The 19,040-nt window shown below is 42.2% G+C and overlaps 1 protein-coding gene across 1 annotated transcript; it reads right to left on the reverse strand.

Moving 5' to 3' along the window:
* Positions 1 to 540: 540 nt before the first annotated feature.
* Positions 541 to 16,426, reverse strand: igfbp2a (insulin-like growth factor binding protein 2a). The gene is made up of 4 exons (XM_084347227.1): positions 15,957 to 16,426; positions 3,337 to 3,518; positions 1,565 to 1,705; positions 541 to 1,158 (listed from the first exon to the last, which is right to left on the reverse strand). The coding sequence occupies exons 1-4, from the start codon at positions 16,405 to 16,407 to the stop codon at positions 1,000 to 1,002; spliced, it is 933 nt and encodes a 310-aa protein (XP_084203353.1). The 5' UTR covers positions 16,408 to 16,426; the 3' UTR covers positions 541 to 999.
* Between the last annotated feature and the right edge of the window lie 2,614 nt (positions 16,427 to 19,040).

Consider the following 19,040-nt stretch of genomic DNA (forward strand, 5'->3'; position numbering starts at 1 on the left):
TGCTGTGAAGCATGCTAGCATGTAGATGATGTAATTTAGCTAAGCAAAATAACTGAAAAACATGTTAACATGCTGATATTAGCTTAAAAAAAGCTGTAAAGTATATTAACACACTTACATTTAGCTAAATAAATTGCTGTGAAGCATGTTAACATGTTGGCAATTAGTTAAATAAATAGCAGTAAAGCATTTCAGCATGCTGATGTTAGCTTTTAGCCCAAAAATAAAAAACTGCCTACAGACCCATGAGCATGGCTGTAGACTCTCAGTCTATTTAAGATTGTATTGGGTAAAATCCAGGGAGTCACACCTGAAGCTGAACCACATCTGCTGAATCTTTACTAGAGTGAATAAATGCAGGTGAACGATCGCCATAATTGTCTTTCACAGGATTTTCCCTGCTTTTGAAATGTTCTCTAACAAGCTAAGACTCACAGATGAATTTGGCGCCTACACCTATTTACCCTTTTTTTCAAAACAGCCCCGCTTCAAGTGCACCAAATTGTGTTTCCACAAATCAAAACACAGGCAGGCACAGACTGAATTTATTATCATTTTTAATGGCGTTATCTGTTAATGAGGCGTAACAGTAGTCTGCAGGCTACGACACGAAAAAAAAACACCTAAAAACACCAAATATGTTGAAGGCTTCTCATTTTTCAACACGTACAGTACAAAACACTGACAACAGAGCAACTCTGAGCAAAGTCACAATTAGTAAAGCAAAGTCACCGACACTCCAGCCGACATCTACTGAATATCTACGAGGGAAAGAGGAGTCTTATCTTTACTTCTCCTACGAAATAATCTGCAGTTAACATCCTACGCAGCAAGCTGGATTCTATCATTTAATCCTTTGGTGGTTACGATTTCAAACGTCACTGTCATCAAATGATCTAGAGACACATACACACAGAAAGATAATATATAGCTTACTCAGATGTTCTTTGTTCCCAAGTACTTTACAGTTTGTTTGTTTTTTCTTTGTTTCATGCCACACTATATCTGGGCCATGTCAGGGAGCTCCAGCTCCAGCTCTCGGAGGTACTGGCTGCAGTTGGGGTCTCCCCTCACAGTGGGGGCTGATGGGATAGGTCGGCCGGTGTGGGGGTTGACGCACCAGCACTCGCCCCTCTGACCGTGGAGAGACATCTTGCACTGAAACACAAAATGGTGCGTTGCAGTTTATTTCTGCATGTTTTCACGCCATTTTAGGTCATTAATACGACCTTAAATATGCATTTTTACGTGTTTTTTGTGCAAAATTTATAGCAAAAATGTGTTTTATCGGTGTAACAGTGCCCATGTTTGAATTAGAGCCCATTTATTGTTGAAATAAGATGATTTTTTAAGGGTTTTAACAAAAAATAATGCTATAAATATGCGTTTTCTATGAATATCAAGGGTGTATTATAAGACAAAATGACGAATTCCCTAAAAATACGATGTAACACTTCCAAATCTGGTGGTTATGACGCTTTACCCACCTTCTCTCTTCTATATATTATCAGGTGGTTACACCCTCTCCTCCTACCACCCTCTTTCCCAAAATGCCTGGAGTCACCTGTTTGAGGTTATACTGCCCCCTCTTGTCACAGTTGGGGATGTGCAGGGCGTACAGGTCTTCCAGGGGACCTCGGTTATCTCTGAAGGGCATCTTGGATATCCTCTCCAGGATCTGGTCGAGCTCCTGCTGACACTGAGTCTTGAAAAGAGCAAAAACAAACAACACTGGTCATGTACTGGGGCCCGTATGGCGACATCTGGGTGTGTTGGAGTCACCAGGTTTCTGTGACGGACGGGTAAAATGTCCTGTAGTTATTCTAACTTTTGTGCAGAGAAATTAACCTTTTTCTATATAAAAAAAACACCTTTTATTTGTATATTTTTGTTTTTAAATTCAAAAAAGTACATTAAAATCTATACGCACAGCAGAGAACTATTCCAGGATCGACACCAAGATGTGTTTGCGAGCCAATCGGCACATTTTTGACTCGCTATGCAGCATAAAATCTCATATAAAAGACGCACACACAATAAAGCCAAAGGGCTTTCTGTAATGAGCAAAATGAATCATGTTTTCTTGCCAGTAATGAATAATAACTCTTGCCAGTGACCTCAGGTTTACCTCACGATCCGACGGAGCCAAATGTCTTGTTGAGACAGTTATAAGTTTCTGGTAGAGCAATAACCTTTAAAATGATTTTTATGGCGGATGGAAAATACCACGACGGCGGTTCGACATGCCCAGGGTTCACCCGTGAGTCCGGTATGCAGAGCGGGTCAGGTGTATTTAACGTCAGTAAACATGGTGGTGGAAGAAAACACATTTTCTTTGTGCAGTGTTTAATTATGGTGCGGTTTTTACTGCATTTCCTTCTTGGACTTTGAAATTAATTCAAACTTCAGGCATTAACTGCACTTTGAATTATGTGCGTTATATTATGTAGGTGATTTAAATAATACTTTGGCTTGTACCTTTCTCTATAATACATTACGCTTTCACAAAACAAGACATGATCTCCCAAACAGGAGTTGCTGACCATCTGGTTTAGTCACCTTAAGATATTCTGGTGTTGTTTCCTCTAATATTACAAACAGCCTTGCCTGTGCTTTTCATAAATCAGATGCTTTTCTGGTTTAAGCTCTTCAATGTAAATATCACACTTTTCAAAGCAGCATCCAAACATCAGCTGCTGAACCAGAGGGAGGCGGCGCTGCGCTGCTTTTTCACTTCTTCTGCCGTCTCAGGAGCTGGTTGAGATTTCACAAAATACCTGCGTTACTGTCATCATCGTGCCGTGTGCTGCAAAGATACAAAATACTGGACCCTCTGATTGTACTGGCTTTTAAATGGTTAAATCTTGTGATGATCCCACACAGTGGATCGTATCTGATGGATGCTGCATAACTATCAAATGAAATCTTGCACAAGAAATCTGATATTTGATTACTCTTACTCGTTCGAAATCCTCTCAATGGAAAAACTGACGCAGACCAAAGTGTTCAAGCACAGTCACATATGACTCCATCAACGGGACCGTATGAGTGATGGAAAAAGGTATTTACCACAAATCTTTTGCCAATAAAGATTAAAGTGAGGAAAGAAAGGAGAAAGCACTCTTTGTATGGGCCAATATCTTAAGGTCAGGTATCAGATTTAGTTTTGAAGCAAGATACATCAACTTCAGGACAGTTCGAGTTGTTTTATTGGCCGAATATATCGAATATGTCTTTAACGTATGATTTAACTTGTGTTTTGTAACACATCCATTATTGTGCCGTTGACAAACTGAGTAGTAGTAGCAGACTAGCTGGTGTCCTGCTTCGCCTCACCTGTTTGGGCCTCGCTGGTTTCACCTCCTCCACCTTGTTGGTCTTCATCTTGGTCTTCATCTCCTGCCTGTGCTGGCGTACGGCGCTCTCCTTGGGTCCCAGCCAGGTGGTCTCTTTGCTCGGCTTCCGGATGACCGGGATCTCGCTCACGCCCTGCTCAGGCAGCGGCTCCACCGCTTCACCTGCAGTTGCGGAGACACAACATAAAAAGTCATCAAGTATTTACCACCTGTAAAATTCATACTTCAGATAACTAGGGGGCGGCTATCGACAGGGTAACTGCTAATAACTGCTGCTAGCTGTAGCTGCTAGTAAGCGCAGTTAGGAGTGCAGCTAGCGGTCCTTTTAGCTGACTCTTCCCGGACTGAGCAGCGGCAGCCATTGATCAGCAACTGAAAAGATGGTGGATAGTGAAACTGTGGAGGGACGTTGAGCCTTATTTTAAGGTAAAACAACATATTTGATAACCCATACTGTTAGCAAACAGCTAACGTTAGCATCCAACAAAACCTTTTGACACGCGTGACACGAAACGACTGAAAAGGCCTGAATTAATTATTTTATTTCAAGATAAAACTACATGCTTGACACCAGTTAGCTAACATTAGCATTCAACCACTTCCTAGCTAACCTGTTTGATCACATCCAGTGTGTTTTACTTCAGTCAGTTCACGTCTTTCTTATCGTATCATGTAACACCATGTCATGTTAGCAACGAAGTGGATGAATGCTAACATCAGCTGTTGTCTACTAGAAGCTAGCAGCTAGCTCTCCCTCTGGATTTTCACTTTCCACTGATATTTAAGTTGCTGATTGACCAAGAAGCAATAAAATGATGACAATTTGTCAGATTTCCAACGTTTATGCGACTTGAGAACGGTCTCTTGGAACCAGAAACACTGCTAAAACTCTTACATATTGCGCCTTTAAATCAAAATGTAGGATCACAGATTACGTCTTTACCAATAAATGACACTGCCACAAAAATTTGACATGAATCACACTGAATGAAGTTTAAAAGGGACACCATGATGGACATATTGGCAGCTAAAAGCATTTAACCTGTGACTTTTCAGGACGGTCCCTCTGTGCACTAAGCCGCTCTGTTGCCCTCCTGCTGTCATTTTGTAATGGATTGGGCTTTTTAGAGGCTGGAAGTGGGGCTGAAATAAGCTTCGAATTGCACAGATCGTTTGTCAGAGTGGCAAAGTTAGACGTCTGCTCTGCTAAAAAGGCTTTTTGGAAACGGCGGCGGTGACGCCAAGCCCGCACTCTTTGCGAGGAATAAAATGAAGGCTGCAAGATGCTTCGTGTCCTAACAAACAGACTTATTTTTCCGTTTTATTTATGTGCTTATTTTATTTTTGTTGGGGGAAAGGGTGATTGAGGAGTCATTAAAACAAGAGAAGCATAATTTTCTGAATTTTCCGACGTCCCTCCCACTGCGTCCGGAGATAATTAAAATTCAGGCGGCGAAACAGCCAACTAGGGGAAGGTCGTCAGCTGATCTAGCTCACCTGGACCCCTCAAGGATATAACAGCAAGCCGATGAGCTCAACTTTTCCTTCAGCTGGCTGTCACTCCTCATTTATTCCCTCGTATTTTGGCACACTTCAAGGCCTCCACTGCAGATACATCACATCCATGCTTTGCTTTCACTGCTGACTTTGCTCATTTTACAGTTTGACAGTCCCCCCCCCCCCCCCCCCCCCCATTGTCACAACTGTCATTTTGTTAAAGATAATGTTGAGAGGGGAAAATAAGCTCCGAAGTGTCCAAACCACTGTAAAAGTGCTCTGAATGCATCAGCACAATCAATGAGTCACTACAATCCTTTCCTTTCTCATAGAGCGAAGCAACCACATGCAGCTCCGTTAACAAGCTTGTGGGCTGAGAGAAGTTGGCCACTGCTGAACCTTAGTCACAGTCAGGTTTCCATGGCTGCTTTTTTTCCTCGCTGGTGTGATTTAATTTCATGAGCAGATGTTAAAAGCGGTGATAAATGAGCAAAATCAAAGTTTTACACTTTTATAAAAACTTGTGTTTGGAAGACCGCATGATGAATTCAGCCTGTATGTGAGGTCTCAAAATTATATTCAGGCTCATTTATCAATACATTTAATACCTAAGTGGATCCAACTAGAATTCAGTGCTGTGACAACCAAAGATGTATTATTTCTTTGTTTGAAACCACTACATAGATGAAATTTAAGCCTTTTGCACAGCCAAGAGCCAAGTACATGTCCTTTAAGTACTGTACTCGCATGCAAATTTGAGATACTTAGTCCATTTTATGCCATTTTTAAAACTCTACTACAGTATATTTCCGTCAAAATAGTACCTTTTGCTCCACAACATACATCTAGTTAATAGATTTTACATTAAAAAACATAGATTAGATTAAACGGTTGGTTACCAATTTTTGGGGTGTGACCAATTCCTCTCCGATGGGTTCATTCAAATAACTTTTGAGGCTAAAATAGGTCAAATTATCCAACGTTTCGTGAAAAAAAGCACAAAAAACCCAGAAAAGCCTAAAAGTCAAATTCCCAGAATTACATATATTTATTTATTAGAGAGCTTTTTACAGAACAGCCTCAGAAATTAGTTGAATAAAGAGTTATTTGTACGAGATCGTTTCAGCCCTAACTTCTTCATGCAGTGTCTGATTGCCACCTGACTATTAAAACAGGCAGGAGCCCAGTTCTCTATGGATTTAAATCTATAATATGACTCCTAAAGAACAAGTAATTCATATGCAGCCATGTAGCACACATCCCACCGTCCTCAACCAAATAACACAGTCCCTGTGGCCATCCACTGATTCCTCCCAGCGGTTTACATTGAGTTTGACCGTCTCCTCTCTCCTTGGAGTCTTGTTAAACATCAACCTAAAAAAAAACCCCTCTCTCCTCAAACAGATGGAGCAAACAATGTGAGAGGCCATCAGGTCCAACCCAACATGTTGTTTCTGACAACAGAGCATACTTAGGGGTTGAGGGTTGACAGGGAGGGAGTGGAAAAGGAGCGTCATAGCAAACCAGCTGATTTTGGACCAAGAAAAGAAATGTTACATGATGCAAATTCCTCAGAAAGCAACTGACTCCGACTGTGACTCTTTTCAGTGATTTTTTTTGCTGGAAAGCATGCATTTCACCTACACAGGACTTCACTCGACACCCGAAAAGGAAAGAGGGGAAATAAGCACAGACAGTAGAGAAGGTCAAACAGTCGGCTGAGTAAGTAGATCACAGTTATGCAAGGGCCAAGCTGTAACCTGCAGACTTTGTGGAAAGGCGTCTGCAGAACAGAGAATGAAAGCGAGTGTGTGTTACCAGACCGGAGAGGCATTCTCTGCACTCTGCAAGAGGTAAATTTGACATCCGGTTGTAGAATATGATTACAAAAGGCCTAAGAGAGAACGGTAGAAAGGAAATTCCAAACGAAGCAATAACAAGGTGCTGGCGCCTTTTGCCATCAGATAGATCTGGTGTTGTTGGACTCCAGTTCCCCCTATGACACTCCACTGTGCTCTCTTTGAAGACTTTGCAAAAAAAAAAAAGGGGCAAAAGTCAACTAAAATCAGGTGTGTGCACGCGCAAGTGGCGCACATAAACACACGACACACTCGAGAATATCGGCAGCTGGGGTGCCTTTTGTTTTGCTGCGTCTTACATAATCCCCACAGTATCCAAGTGCAAAGCCATCACTCCCTCTCTTCTGAGGAAACCTGAGACGTTCGGTCAAATACACAGTCTGGGCGCACACATGAACGCGCAATCAATCTCCCTCTCGAATGGACACGCACACACACAAACACAGAGGGTCAGGACCCCACTTTCAGGGGGCACTAGGCCTCTGCAGTCCAAGCCGTTCCACAGCAGTGGGCTCGGGATCAGCAGTATCAACAGAGCAGCAGGCCTACTGTCCAGTCTACTGCTTGAGTTAATCCTCGCACAATGGCCCGAGAGGCTTCCTTTCTATATCTGATCCATGTCGAATTCCCAGATGGCACGTAGTGGCCAGAAGTGTCATGTCTGATTGTCCAGATTCTGGTCAACTGAGCAAATGGCAGACTTGGCCGGGTTGCTGAGACTGGAAAGGTTGAAAAAGGAAAGATCCGAGCACAGCGGCGCTCTCGCTCCATCCTCTTTCCGTGGATACAAATAGAGCCTTGTGTTATTGTCAGAGAAACTCATGGATGTGATGTCTTTATTATGTCTCGCCCTGCAGTTTGATGGGATGTTGACTGTCAGCTCGTGTAAGTTAGTGGATGTCAATGGGATCAAACAGCAGCTTCGCTCCAAAAGTTGCTTCTTATAAAAGAAATTGTGTACGTCAGCGGAGATCAATAAGCAGCTTCTCTCAAAGGTTGTTTCTTTTTAAAGTTTGTGAACATCAATGGGACAAAAAGCTGATTTTCTCAACAGTTGCTTCTTTGAAAATTAGTGGATGTCAGTGGGATCAAACAGCAGCTTCTCCCAAAAGCTGCTTGTTTTGAAAGTTTGTGAACTCCCACCACATTCAATTTGTTTTTTATTTCTCTCAGGACACTCCTGAAATTTGCATGACTCTCAAACTTTATTATGAATAATCATTATACATGGATCCGTAAGTTTTGTATGTTTGACTGACGTCATCCAAGTTGTCAGTTCGTCCATGAAAGACAATCTGCACGTACAATTCACACACTACAACCATTATTAGCTAGTTACGTCGCTGCGATGCAAGACAAAAACAAGTGAGGATTTGCAGTGCATTGCAGCACAACACTGACTGTGTTTGACATTTTAATGAAAGTCAATGGCTGATGGACGGACTGTGTAGCGATACTCTGTAGCTTATGTTATATCCGGAGCTGAGTTTTGGATTGGAAAATTGGTTTAATTTCATGTGTAATTATGTTTTTGTTTATATCTTTGCAGAAGTTTAACAGTTTAGATGCCTATTTCTGCTTCTACTTGATTCCATAGACATCAAGTGACTTACCTCAGCTAACCCAAGATCACTGGTCATTATACCTGTGCACAAGGTGTTCAAACTGCAAAGAGAGAAGAGAAACACGTATCTGACTGGGTATGTAGGTGCAACATCCACCCAAAGTTGAAACTGGCCCTTTAAATGTTGGAATGTGAAAACCCGTGCAAAAGTACATCTTCTCTCTCAATATGGCTTTTAAGGCCACTCTGAGGTGTGAAATAGGTCACGTGCCACTTAAGAAGTTGATGAAAGACACTGCGAGGACTAGCTGCAGTCCATCATCCAATGCAAGGCCTACTGGGACTGTTTTCCTAGAAACACAAACTCAGCAAAGTGCAGATATGTTTACCTTCCAGGCTTTCTGGCCCGCAACAGTCATCTAAAAGCAGGCAATGGACAGGCTCTGGCACGTACGTACACACCGCGGCATCCAAGGCCAGGCATCTCGCTCGCTACCAGCACCGCTGGGTGAACTCTGAGGTGATTTGTACAGGACCTAAACTAGGACATGATGTGAGGCAAGCTGGAACACATCGAACGTGTGGGGCATCACGTGCAGCTACCACTGACAATCATTCTGATGGAAAGATATGAGGGATGTGAGTGGACAAAGAGGGAAATAACCTGAAGTCATGACTTTATTACAATGGTGACGTGTCTGTTGTGAAAACATTTGCCTGCAAATTGAACTCAGGCTGTTGAAAAGTAATGGGACATTGGCAAAATGGTCTAAAAATTTAGACAATCAAGGCAGAACAACGTGAGAATGATGACAACAACAACAAGAACAATTCTGCTTTCTTTTTCTTGGGTATGTAAAGGCATTCGGTAGGAAGGGATTTGGATCCTTTCCTAACCATTGAATGAACTGCCTTGCAATTTGGTAAAGCCATTAATATTGCCCAGAGGATGAATTGTAGTAACTTAAAACTTCAACTTAAAAGGTTCTGCAGACTGATATCCAAACAAACATGGCTAACGAACTGTTGTGCTCGGCAAGTATTATTAGATAAAAGCTAACAAAGTCAAGTGTGATTTAATGGGATGGAAGCAGTCAGCTGCTGATCTTGTTTCGGTCTTGATACTCGTGTTGGTTGGACAAAAGGAGTCATTTGAGGACGCAACTTTGGACTCTGGGAAATTGTGATGAGCATTTTTGGCAATTTAAAGACTATAAAAGAATAAAAGTAATCTGCAGATTAACGATAATGAAAATAATCGTTGCTCGCAGCCCTAATGATGGCAGTGAAGAAGATAATATACAGTCGATAGAAAGCATCTCGCCATGTAAAACCGTCCCTCTCCCCTGCAACGCCCTACACCCTCTTCCCCTCCAGTGTCAGTAGCATTTCAGACAGTGTTTGTATTGTCTTAAATCACCCTTGACCAAAGAGGAGGGTGGGAAGTTATTCTGGATCTCAATAGGCACGAGGAGATTCTTGGCACGGGTACACGTGAAGTTGACGCCTGGGGGGGAGATGGCACAAATGCCCTGTTTTTGGAGAAGCCTGGGGTGGGGAGGGATTATCTCGGAGCTATTTCAGTCCTGCGGGCCCCGTCTGGATGCCCCCGCAGGTACACAGGAATGCCCCTTGTTAGCTAACATTGTTATTTCAGTGTCCAGATGGCAGGGGAGTTTTCCACTTTTCCTGCAACCAAATTTTTCCTCTCCATAACAACTTTAATAACAGAAGAAAAAGAGGTCTTTCCCCTTCTCATTGTCGGCATCTAAAAGTGTCACTGGTTGAGGAAAATGAACACCAAATCAAAAGGGCGTTCGCGTTACCTTTTCTCATTTTGTGACATCCGAGAAACCAACTATCAGCTCCGTTTGGGCTGCGTTAATCAACTCGCTCCCTCTCGAGGTCATATACAGTGTGATCCCAGTCAAAACAACCAAACGCCCGTCCAATCTGATTAAAGTAACCTTTATTTGGGGTCCAGGTTTCTGTGGGAACGGAATATCAAGTGATACCGTGCATAAACAGAGACGGTAGGGGGGAAATTGCTGGTGTTAGTTTTGAATCACGAGACATTTCAGCTGAGAATGAATGAAACATGGAATCATTTTGTTTTCGCAAAAGACTGAAATTAAAACAGAAAATGTTTCTTTTGAGATTTTATCTATATTATTATTATTATTCTTATTACATCTTCATGGTCTCAAAGCTCCAACAATCATCTCTGGCTCATCACCATCAAATCTCCATCTTAATCCATCCCAGGATGCTCAATATATTTCATGAGAACTTGTAGATATTAAGCTGCCATTACAGCCTGCAAACGGGCACAGAGGGAACCAAAATGTTGCCGTTTATTTGGCCTGGGTGGCTTTTAAATATTGTCCATTTATCTACTTTAATGAATGCACATTTTTTGAGATACCTCTGGCACAGAATTAAGTCAAAAGTGGCATCAGATTCTCAGCGTTGCCTGCAGTGTAACACATGCAGGCAATCACTCGGGCAGCACACGCAGATCAGATATGCTCGAGACGGAAAATCAGAGCGGAGGAGGGGTTTTTGGTTTTGTCCTTTTTCAATTTCAATGATTGAAATTTCTTATTTTTGTGTTTTTAATCAAGATGCCTGGCTGCCACAGCTTTAAGCAAGGCACCACAGAATCACCACAGGCCATTAGCAACATCTCCATCTGCAACTCAGCCTCGGATGAAGTGAATTAGTAGGTTTCTAAAACCACATCGTCAGCAATGTAACCTTTACTTTACTGTATTCAGAGATCCTCGAAATATTGTTAAGAAGTCAATAATCCTATAATGGACTTAAAATGAACTATTCAACTCTTTTAATGTTTGTTAGTTATCTTTTATGCAAAAGTTTGCAGGTCCAGAGTCTCTGATTTAAGGGTTTAAAGCTTTATTTTTGTCACACGATAGTGAACTGAATATCTTTGAGTTTTCGAGCATTGTTTGGACAAAACAAGACATTTGAAGATGTCAGCTCGGAGATTGTTTTTACAATTTTCGGACATTTTATAGTCAAAATGATGAGAGCTTGACCGATATATCAGTCGGCCAACAATATCGGCCGGTATTGGCCCATCACAGATATATTGGCATCGTCGTACGTTGTCCAATATGCACCAATGTGAAAAAGATGCTGGGAGTAATTCATAATTATCAAATTCACAGTGAATTTACTCTTTCAATGCCCTGAACTGTCATTTTAGACAATAAAGTTTACTGTTGAACTGTAAAATATCCTGCCTCCGTTATATACTTTGTGTTTGATAACTACATTGACTGACTGCTGGAAAAAAAATTGTGAATATCAGCAGATATATCGTGATTTTTTTACACCGTAACATCATAATATACACATCGGCCCCCACAAATATGGAGTATCGAAAATTTGCAGATCCAAGCCTCGATTTCTCTGTCCATTATTTCTGGTTATTTTGAATTTTCAATGATTGATTAATTGTTTGTTCTCTAAAATGTCCGAAAATGGTGAAAAAAGCCCAACATGACATCTTATTTATTTCTTATTTAGTCCACAACCCAAAGATATTCAGTTTACTCTCATATATGGAGGAACGAAAGCAGAAAATATTCACATTTAAGAAGCTGGAATCAGAGAAATTTGACTTTTCTTACTTAAATAATTTACTTAAACTGACTAACCGATGATCAAAATATCAATATATCTGAGTTTTAGACAGTTAGTTGGAAAATAATCTGCCGGTTAATCGATAATGCACTTTTAACTCAAACCTTTTTCCCTGCATTTTCAGTCAAACTCCTTACCTTTGACTCAGCATTGTCAATTCTCAGTGTGGCTCATGCCTAACAAGCTTCCCCCTGAGCTAAACAAGACATCAGGAGATTTATGAAGCGGTATCTGTTCCTTGCTTATTGAATTACTAATGCGCTGTAATTGAGGACTTCGATAATCTAAAACAGTGAACAAGAAATCGCCTGTGGACTGAACCAGAGAGGAAAATAAGCCAGAACAGTCAGTGCCAGTACATTTAATCCGATCGGTTTCATTAAAAACAAACACAAAAACAATATCGGTTCATTGCTCAGCATCACTGCAGGCCTTCCTTTTAGTAGTTTTTGTCGGTATTTCAACAAAGAAACGTAACATTTTCCCTTTTCCGTCTTTTCTCTTATCACTGAAGAGTTGAAGGAGTATTGGCTCTGACCTTCGACCTCTTTGCTCTTAGCTGTTTGTAGTGCTGATTCAGGGGTTCAGAGGGTGGATAAGACCTTCGGATCAATACTTCAAATACATTAAATGCTGTAAATCCTCACCAAGACGCAGCCTTTTGTGAGAGGGTGACAATGTTCAATTGATAAGGAGCTCAGACTCCCCTGTTTCAGACCGGCCTCGCAATCAGATCAAACTAAATTATACTGATTTGAAACATAATCCAGTGATGAGGTTCAGGATGTGTTATTTGCGTCCGTGCCATTTAATTTGAATAAAATAAGCAAGAAAAACAGGATGTTGAGGCTGATAAACATCCAAATGAAGCAGCTGCAATATTTCATCCTTTGATTCTTTGCCCAGGGTGTCGAATCAGCTCAAGAATCAGCGCTCGACTTAACTCAACCGCTGATTTATTCTATTATAATCAGCCTTTTTTTTTTCTATAATTTACAGATTAATTCCTGGAACAAAAGGAGATCGGAGCCAGGACGCTGAAAGTTCGCTCTTCCAACAGAGTGCAGGGAGCTGATCTCTATCAGGGATTTCATTACTTCCTCTTTTCGCTGTGTATCTGAGAAGAATTCATGACAGGAAATCAAGTCTGCGTCGTCTCAAAAGCAGGAAAGCAGGAGACTGACGGTAACCGTCTGTGACGCCGACAGTGACATTATTAAAACCTATCATACGTTTTCGTTTTTGCTCCTTTCCTTCAGAGTTTTATGTTTTTCATCATCTTGTGCGTGTAAAAGATCTTGAAAGCTAAAAAGGTCAAGGAAGCTCCTCTCTCCCACAGAAAACACTGCTCCTGAAACGCCTCGTCAGTAGCCCCGCCTTTAATTCCGTGACTTCGTGACATCACAAAGTCTCACATTCGGATTAATTTATGCCTGGCGACGAGTTTAGCGTGTAAGAATTGATTTAGCACAGCTGCTCTGTTGTTGTTAGCGGTGCTGGCTCAGGCGTGTGTGAGCGGACCAATCAGAGCAGACTGGGTATTTTTAAAGAGACAGGAGTGTTTCAGACAGAGGGGGGGAATACAGTGCTGCATATGAGTAAACTGAAAAAGAGCGTAATATAATATGTCTCCCTTAATGGCATAAACAGAGCAGGAGTGAGAGAGCACATTTGCATTTAAACTCAAGAAGAAGAGAATCTGTTCTTCCCTTGATAAAAAAAAAAACCTCTCCCCTCTTTCATCTTCTGACCTTGAGGAGGCTGCAACACTCTCCACCTCGGTCTTTGTCAGAAATCACTCTCCCGTCTCCTCCAGCGGAGGCTTTTATCCAAAAAACGTCTCCGCAAATTGGCCTTTAGAGCCAATTTCTAAGCTTTTCTTAAATGTTTCTTTAAATCTCTGAGCTTTCAGTGAAAGTACGACTTGACCCCAAACCTGAGGGGAAAAAAAAAACCATCCGTGACATCTAATAAATTGCCTCCTTGCAAACAAGCCTTTACATGATGCAAGCATGTATTTTGTTCTCTTGTTTTGCTCTTATGCAACTCTGTAATCCTGCCTTGAGTGTGACGGTTTGAAGCTGCGTAAGGTTACATAAATGTGGAGTTAAAGGGGCACTACGTAGTTTTTAGAAAGAATTTTAATATTCACGTGTGTGTGTTTTGAAGCTGGAAAGGTGGCGGGGTCTGCCAAATATAAACAAAGTAAAACAGGATGAAGTTGTGTCCTTTTAAGGTCAGTTTGTTTATTCAGTTTGTTTGTCAATGAAGATCTTTCTCTTCTGATTACGACTTCCACCCCGAAACCACACAGTGCACCTTTAAGTCGCTAAGATGGCCGATTACCGGATCACACACGGGTCGTGAAGCACTCTCGACCTGTTGCCATCGTGCTTGAGATTCCAAAACAAACACGTCATCCAGGAGGTAAACTCTGACGAAGCACGGATTTGGAAATTAGCAGAAATCACACCCACTGGACGCTCATCGACTGTTTTTTTGGCGTCAAAATCAGCCACTTTTGACTTTTCGCGCGAGCCTCCAGGAGCTTCACTGCTGATCCTCCCGAGGGTCGACAACCCAGTTAACGTAGTCACTGTCAACAGCCGTTCGTAGTTACCTCTGGTCAAAGCCTAAAGTCCAGGTTTTCAATCAATGCAGCATTCCCGCTGCTGTCTCTCCCTCTCTCTGTTCCCTTCTCTCCACTCCCCTGTGGAAATGTCAACATCAATACTACGATGTTTTCTGTGTCCATCCCAGCCCCGAGTACAACTTCTGGGAATTTTGCACTACCTTGTTCTCTCCGTTGCAGTGTTTTAAAGGCAGATCTCTCTCGCTCTCTCTTTTTTTTTTTTTTTTTTTCTTCGGAGGCCCAGCTGTTTGGAGCATAGCTGAGGTTAACTTGGGCAGAGTGACTGTTCCTTTTGTTTCTCTCTCCCCATGCACACCAGGATGATTCACAACACTTTTAAACAGGTCTATGCAACACAGACACTAACAGGAGTGCATAAAAGCATAAAAATAGGTCAACACCGCAGTGGAAGTTTAAAGGAGAGGTTCAGCCAAAAAACGAAAATTCAGTCATTATCGACTCGGCCTCGTAACGACGTGAAGTTTCGTCATCCGCAAAACATTTTCCGGAGCTTCAGAGCTAAAATTGCGTTATTTTGCTGCATTCTCCTAAACACCTGAAGTAGCTGGGGACTTGTTTTTGAAAAAAAACGTTAAAAAAACAACCAACAGAGAGCATAAAATGTCTCAATACAGCTTGTCTAAGTCTCCGGAAGCCCCTATATCAAGATTTCGAAAGACGTTATTTACACCCTCGACATGTGGTGTGCGCTTACGCTTTTAGCTTAGCGGCTAAAGCTTAGATTTCAGCCTGCAAAAGGGTGTAAATAGTCTTTTTGAGTCAATGTGGGTTCTTGAGGCTTCCACAGACCTTCACGAGCCGTATGGAGCCATTTTATGTTTTTATTCCATTGTTTTTTTTATGTTTTAAAACAAGTCCCCATCTGCTTTAATTGTTTTTAAAGAATCCTGCAACGCTTTAAAGCTCCATACATGTTTCGTGGACGACGCAACTTCACCCGACTTTCCATCAGCACGAAGGTGAACAGATAACGACTGTATTTTCATTTTTGGGTGAACTTTTCCTTTAAGATATTGCACACCTAATGCACCACTATAGATGTGGTTGTACAAACTTGCAGATTATGTCACTCTGCAGGGTAAATCCTGATTGCTAAAGGGTTAAAAAAAATGTCCAATAGATGTCAAAATTGATGCACTGCAGACAACAAAGCGAAATTATGTGTAATATTATACAAATATCTGAGGAATATCTTCCTCTAAAGTGCAAAATGGTCACCAGAACTTCACTGTTGAGTCACATTTGTGCTCAGCCTTCATGACAATGCAAGATTTTCTACACTATTCCTCCTGCTGCAGTCTAGACAGTGTCATTAAAAATTGATAGAAGAAAACCAGATTTCCAGTAAACTGACTGACCGCTGGTTTGCTCCCGGTGCTCCTGGCTGTAAGTGGTCGTCTCGGTGTCCACTTTGCGCCGGCACTGGCCCTGGCCCTGCACCAGTTGCTCCAGGGGAAGCTCCGAGTCGGGCGTCGGGTAGCATCGCAGACCGGTGGAGCACCTCGGGGTGTACACGCCGCACATCTCGCCCTCTTGCCGGGCGCACACGGGGCAGCACCCGCAGCCCGGTTCGCGCACTATCTCCGCGCAAGTCTCGGTGAGCTTTGGGCACAGCGCCTGGCGCTCCGCGGTGCAGCCCGGGCAGCGGAACACCATCTCGGCCAGGGAGGCACCGGCGAGGGACGCGGAGAGGATCAGCAAGCTGCAGCCGGCGTACGACAGCATTGTTATAGGCATGAGGTTTTTGGTCATTATCATGGGGCGATGGAAGGCAATCCCAAGTGGAAAAAAAGGGGAAGAAATGTGCATGCGAACAGGTGAAGCCGGGGGCTGGGAGGGCTGCTGGGTCCTACAAATTCCCAGGTTTGCTCTTGGGGCCACACATGGAAAGATACAGGATTTTATTCAAATGTCATATTTTAGATGTGAAGGGAATAACACGGAATACTTGAGAAAAGATTAATTGTGCTTCTTTCCTCTTTTAAAATGCTAATTTGAAAACCCAGAATGAGGGAAATGCTCCTTGAAGTTGAAGTGAACTAGTTAAATTGAATGAATTTGAAGTCCTGAGCATGCAGCTGTGTGATTGGATGAAAACTCAAGCCCTTATAGTTAGACTTTCACTTTCTGTAGCTGCTTGTAATAAGATTACATTTAAAGACCAACATGTTTTTAATAAATCACCAAATATAAGATCCTGCATTAAAGGTCCACTCCACTAATATTACACGTTAAAGCTGCAATATGTAAGAATTTATCAACAGAATATGAAGAAATGACAGTTTTGACTTCATGACTCTGGACCACTAGATGCACTGCTAACCGAGCTAACAAGCCTACGGTGGCTACAGCTAGCATCAGCTAGCAGTTGTAAGAATTGTAGTTGAAATTTATCAACAGAATGTGAAGAAATTATAGTTTTGACTTAATGACGTCTATGTGTTGTGTTGCAGAGGTAGGCTATCTATTGGAGTTAGCATGCTAACCAGCTAGCTAGAGCCTGTTCTGGTCCAACAATCCTCTGCTAGCGGTGTAAACACCAACACCCCACTGGTGGTCCCAGCTCCCAGTCCGGACCACTAGATGCACGGCTAATCAAGCTTACTAGCTTACGGTGGCTACAGTTAGCAGCAGTTAGCGGTTGCTCTGGTGCTATACTGCCCCCTGTTTGTCTTAAATGCATTTGACAGGTGGCCAATTCTTACATATTGCACCTTTTAAAGTGAAGAAAGTTGCATTTAATCTGATAGATCGCCTCCAGCGATGTCACACAGTGGCTGAGTTGCATTGTGGGTAATATAGGCAAACAAATCTATGTATTGTTCATTGTTTTGGGGGTTTTTGGTATCAGAACGTCGTCAAATTGCTTTTTCTCTCCAGTGAAATGATGTAATTCACAGCAGGATTTCATACTTTAGCATCTTTGACGAGATTTGAATTAAAAGATAACACAAACAACATCTTTATGGTCATCATAAGATACACTATTAAAACAGGGGAAATTACAATGTCACCATGGTCATCTTTTAATTCCCCTGTAGGCGACCTGCTCTCTAGCTGACCCCTGACCTCTCTGTGGTGATATCAAGGGGAACACAACTTCCTAAAATAGTTTCTCTGATTATTAAAACACACGTAGGAGTGAAACTTGAACTCCAGTATCAAAAAACAAGAAGTAATTTATCCCTCCCTGGCTTGCATTAATATACATACAGCGGCATGTTTGTTTCAATCAGCACATTCTGCACCCAAAACTCCCAGAATGCATAAGTAAATAAACAAACAAACAAAAGGACTATGTGCCGAGCATTCCTTACATGGAAAGACCTCCCCCGTCGTGGCAGACATGTCCATTGACACTCAATTAAAAACTCGCCAGCTGCTACCAACGTACATGCCTGTGTACAGTAATGCTACTGTGCACGTATACGGTGATGTTTCCTATCGATCAGTGAGGCCAAGCCTCGAGGTGTCGTGCTCGCCTGCGGAACAAGCTCCTATTAACCCTGTCCAGCGCGGTAGACTAATCGCTGTTTATCCAAGCGTCCCAGAAATAGAAGTGGCATGTGTAACCTTACTCCGCAGATATAAATGCAGATTATTTTGTTTTGTGGGTGCCCCCTGATTTAATACTATTTGGCTCCATTCACGTTTAGGCATCCTCGCTCACCGTGGGGGCGTGAAGGAGGGAGAAAGGGCACATTTGAAGCTGTCCTGTACTCCAGGGGGGTGTGAGTCAGGGGGATGCCCAGAGGGCTGTTTGCACACAGAACCTCATATGTCATTTTATGAAACCGTGGATGGAAAAGCAGCGGGATGATGGCCACCGGCTAATAGGCCTAACAGGCCGCAGTATCTGCCCATGTGTGCAAAGTAATCCCCACCAAGGTCAGTAACTTAAATTCCTCCCCATGGAGCTGGAGAGCAAACACAAACTCTGGATAAACTTCACATTGACAGAGGAAAGGTATGGGATCACTGATGGGGCTGAGGACACATACAGTACATGTGCCTCAGCGAGTACAGAGAGAGGTTTGTGTGCGAGAGGTCATCTTCTTAATTACGGTACAGCGAGTCCTTAAAACTCTTTTAATCACAGCAAGACACTTTATTTCATCCACCTTGTTAACGATTATAAACACAAATGTAATGATTTGTACAATGGAGCTGTATATGCAAAATAAGTTGTTTTTTATAGATGTGTTCGAAACTTATTAAAGGATAAATTCAACCAAAAATTAAAATTCAGTTATTATCTAGTCAGCCCCATCTTAATGGAAAGTCTGGTGAAGTTTCTGAGTCCACGAAACATTTCTGGAGCCTCACAGCATTGCAGCAACTTAAGCATCTTAAACAACTGAAGTAGATGGGGACTTGTTTTCATATGTAAAAAAAACTGCCAAAAAATTGACATGAAATGGATCCATCCTGCTTATCTGGTG

Source organism: Pagrus pagrus, assembly GCF_965226575.1.
Source record: "Pagrus pagrus genome assembly, chromosome: 24".
Taxonomy (NCBI): domain Eukaryota; kingdom Metazoa; phylum Chordata; class Actinopteri; order Spariformes; family Sparidae; genus Pagrus; species Pagrus pagrus.

Bases quoted from the DNA above. Each gene is read 5' to 3' on its own strand.
- igfbp2a (XM_084347227.1), bottom strand. From the start codon at position 16,407: ATGCACATTTCTTCCCCTTTTTTTCCACTTGGGATTGCCTTCCATCGC. The intron at 3,519-15,956 runs GTCAGTCAGTTT...CCGCAACTGCAG, and splicing joins GCACCGGGAGCAAACCAGCG to GTGAAGCGGTGGAGCCGCTG. The intron at 1,706-3,336 runs GTGAGGCGAAGC...GCTCTTTTCAAG, and splicing joins AACCAGCGAGGCCCAAACAG to ACTCAGTGTCAGCAGGAGCT.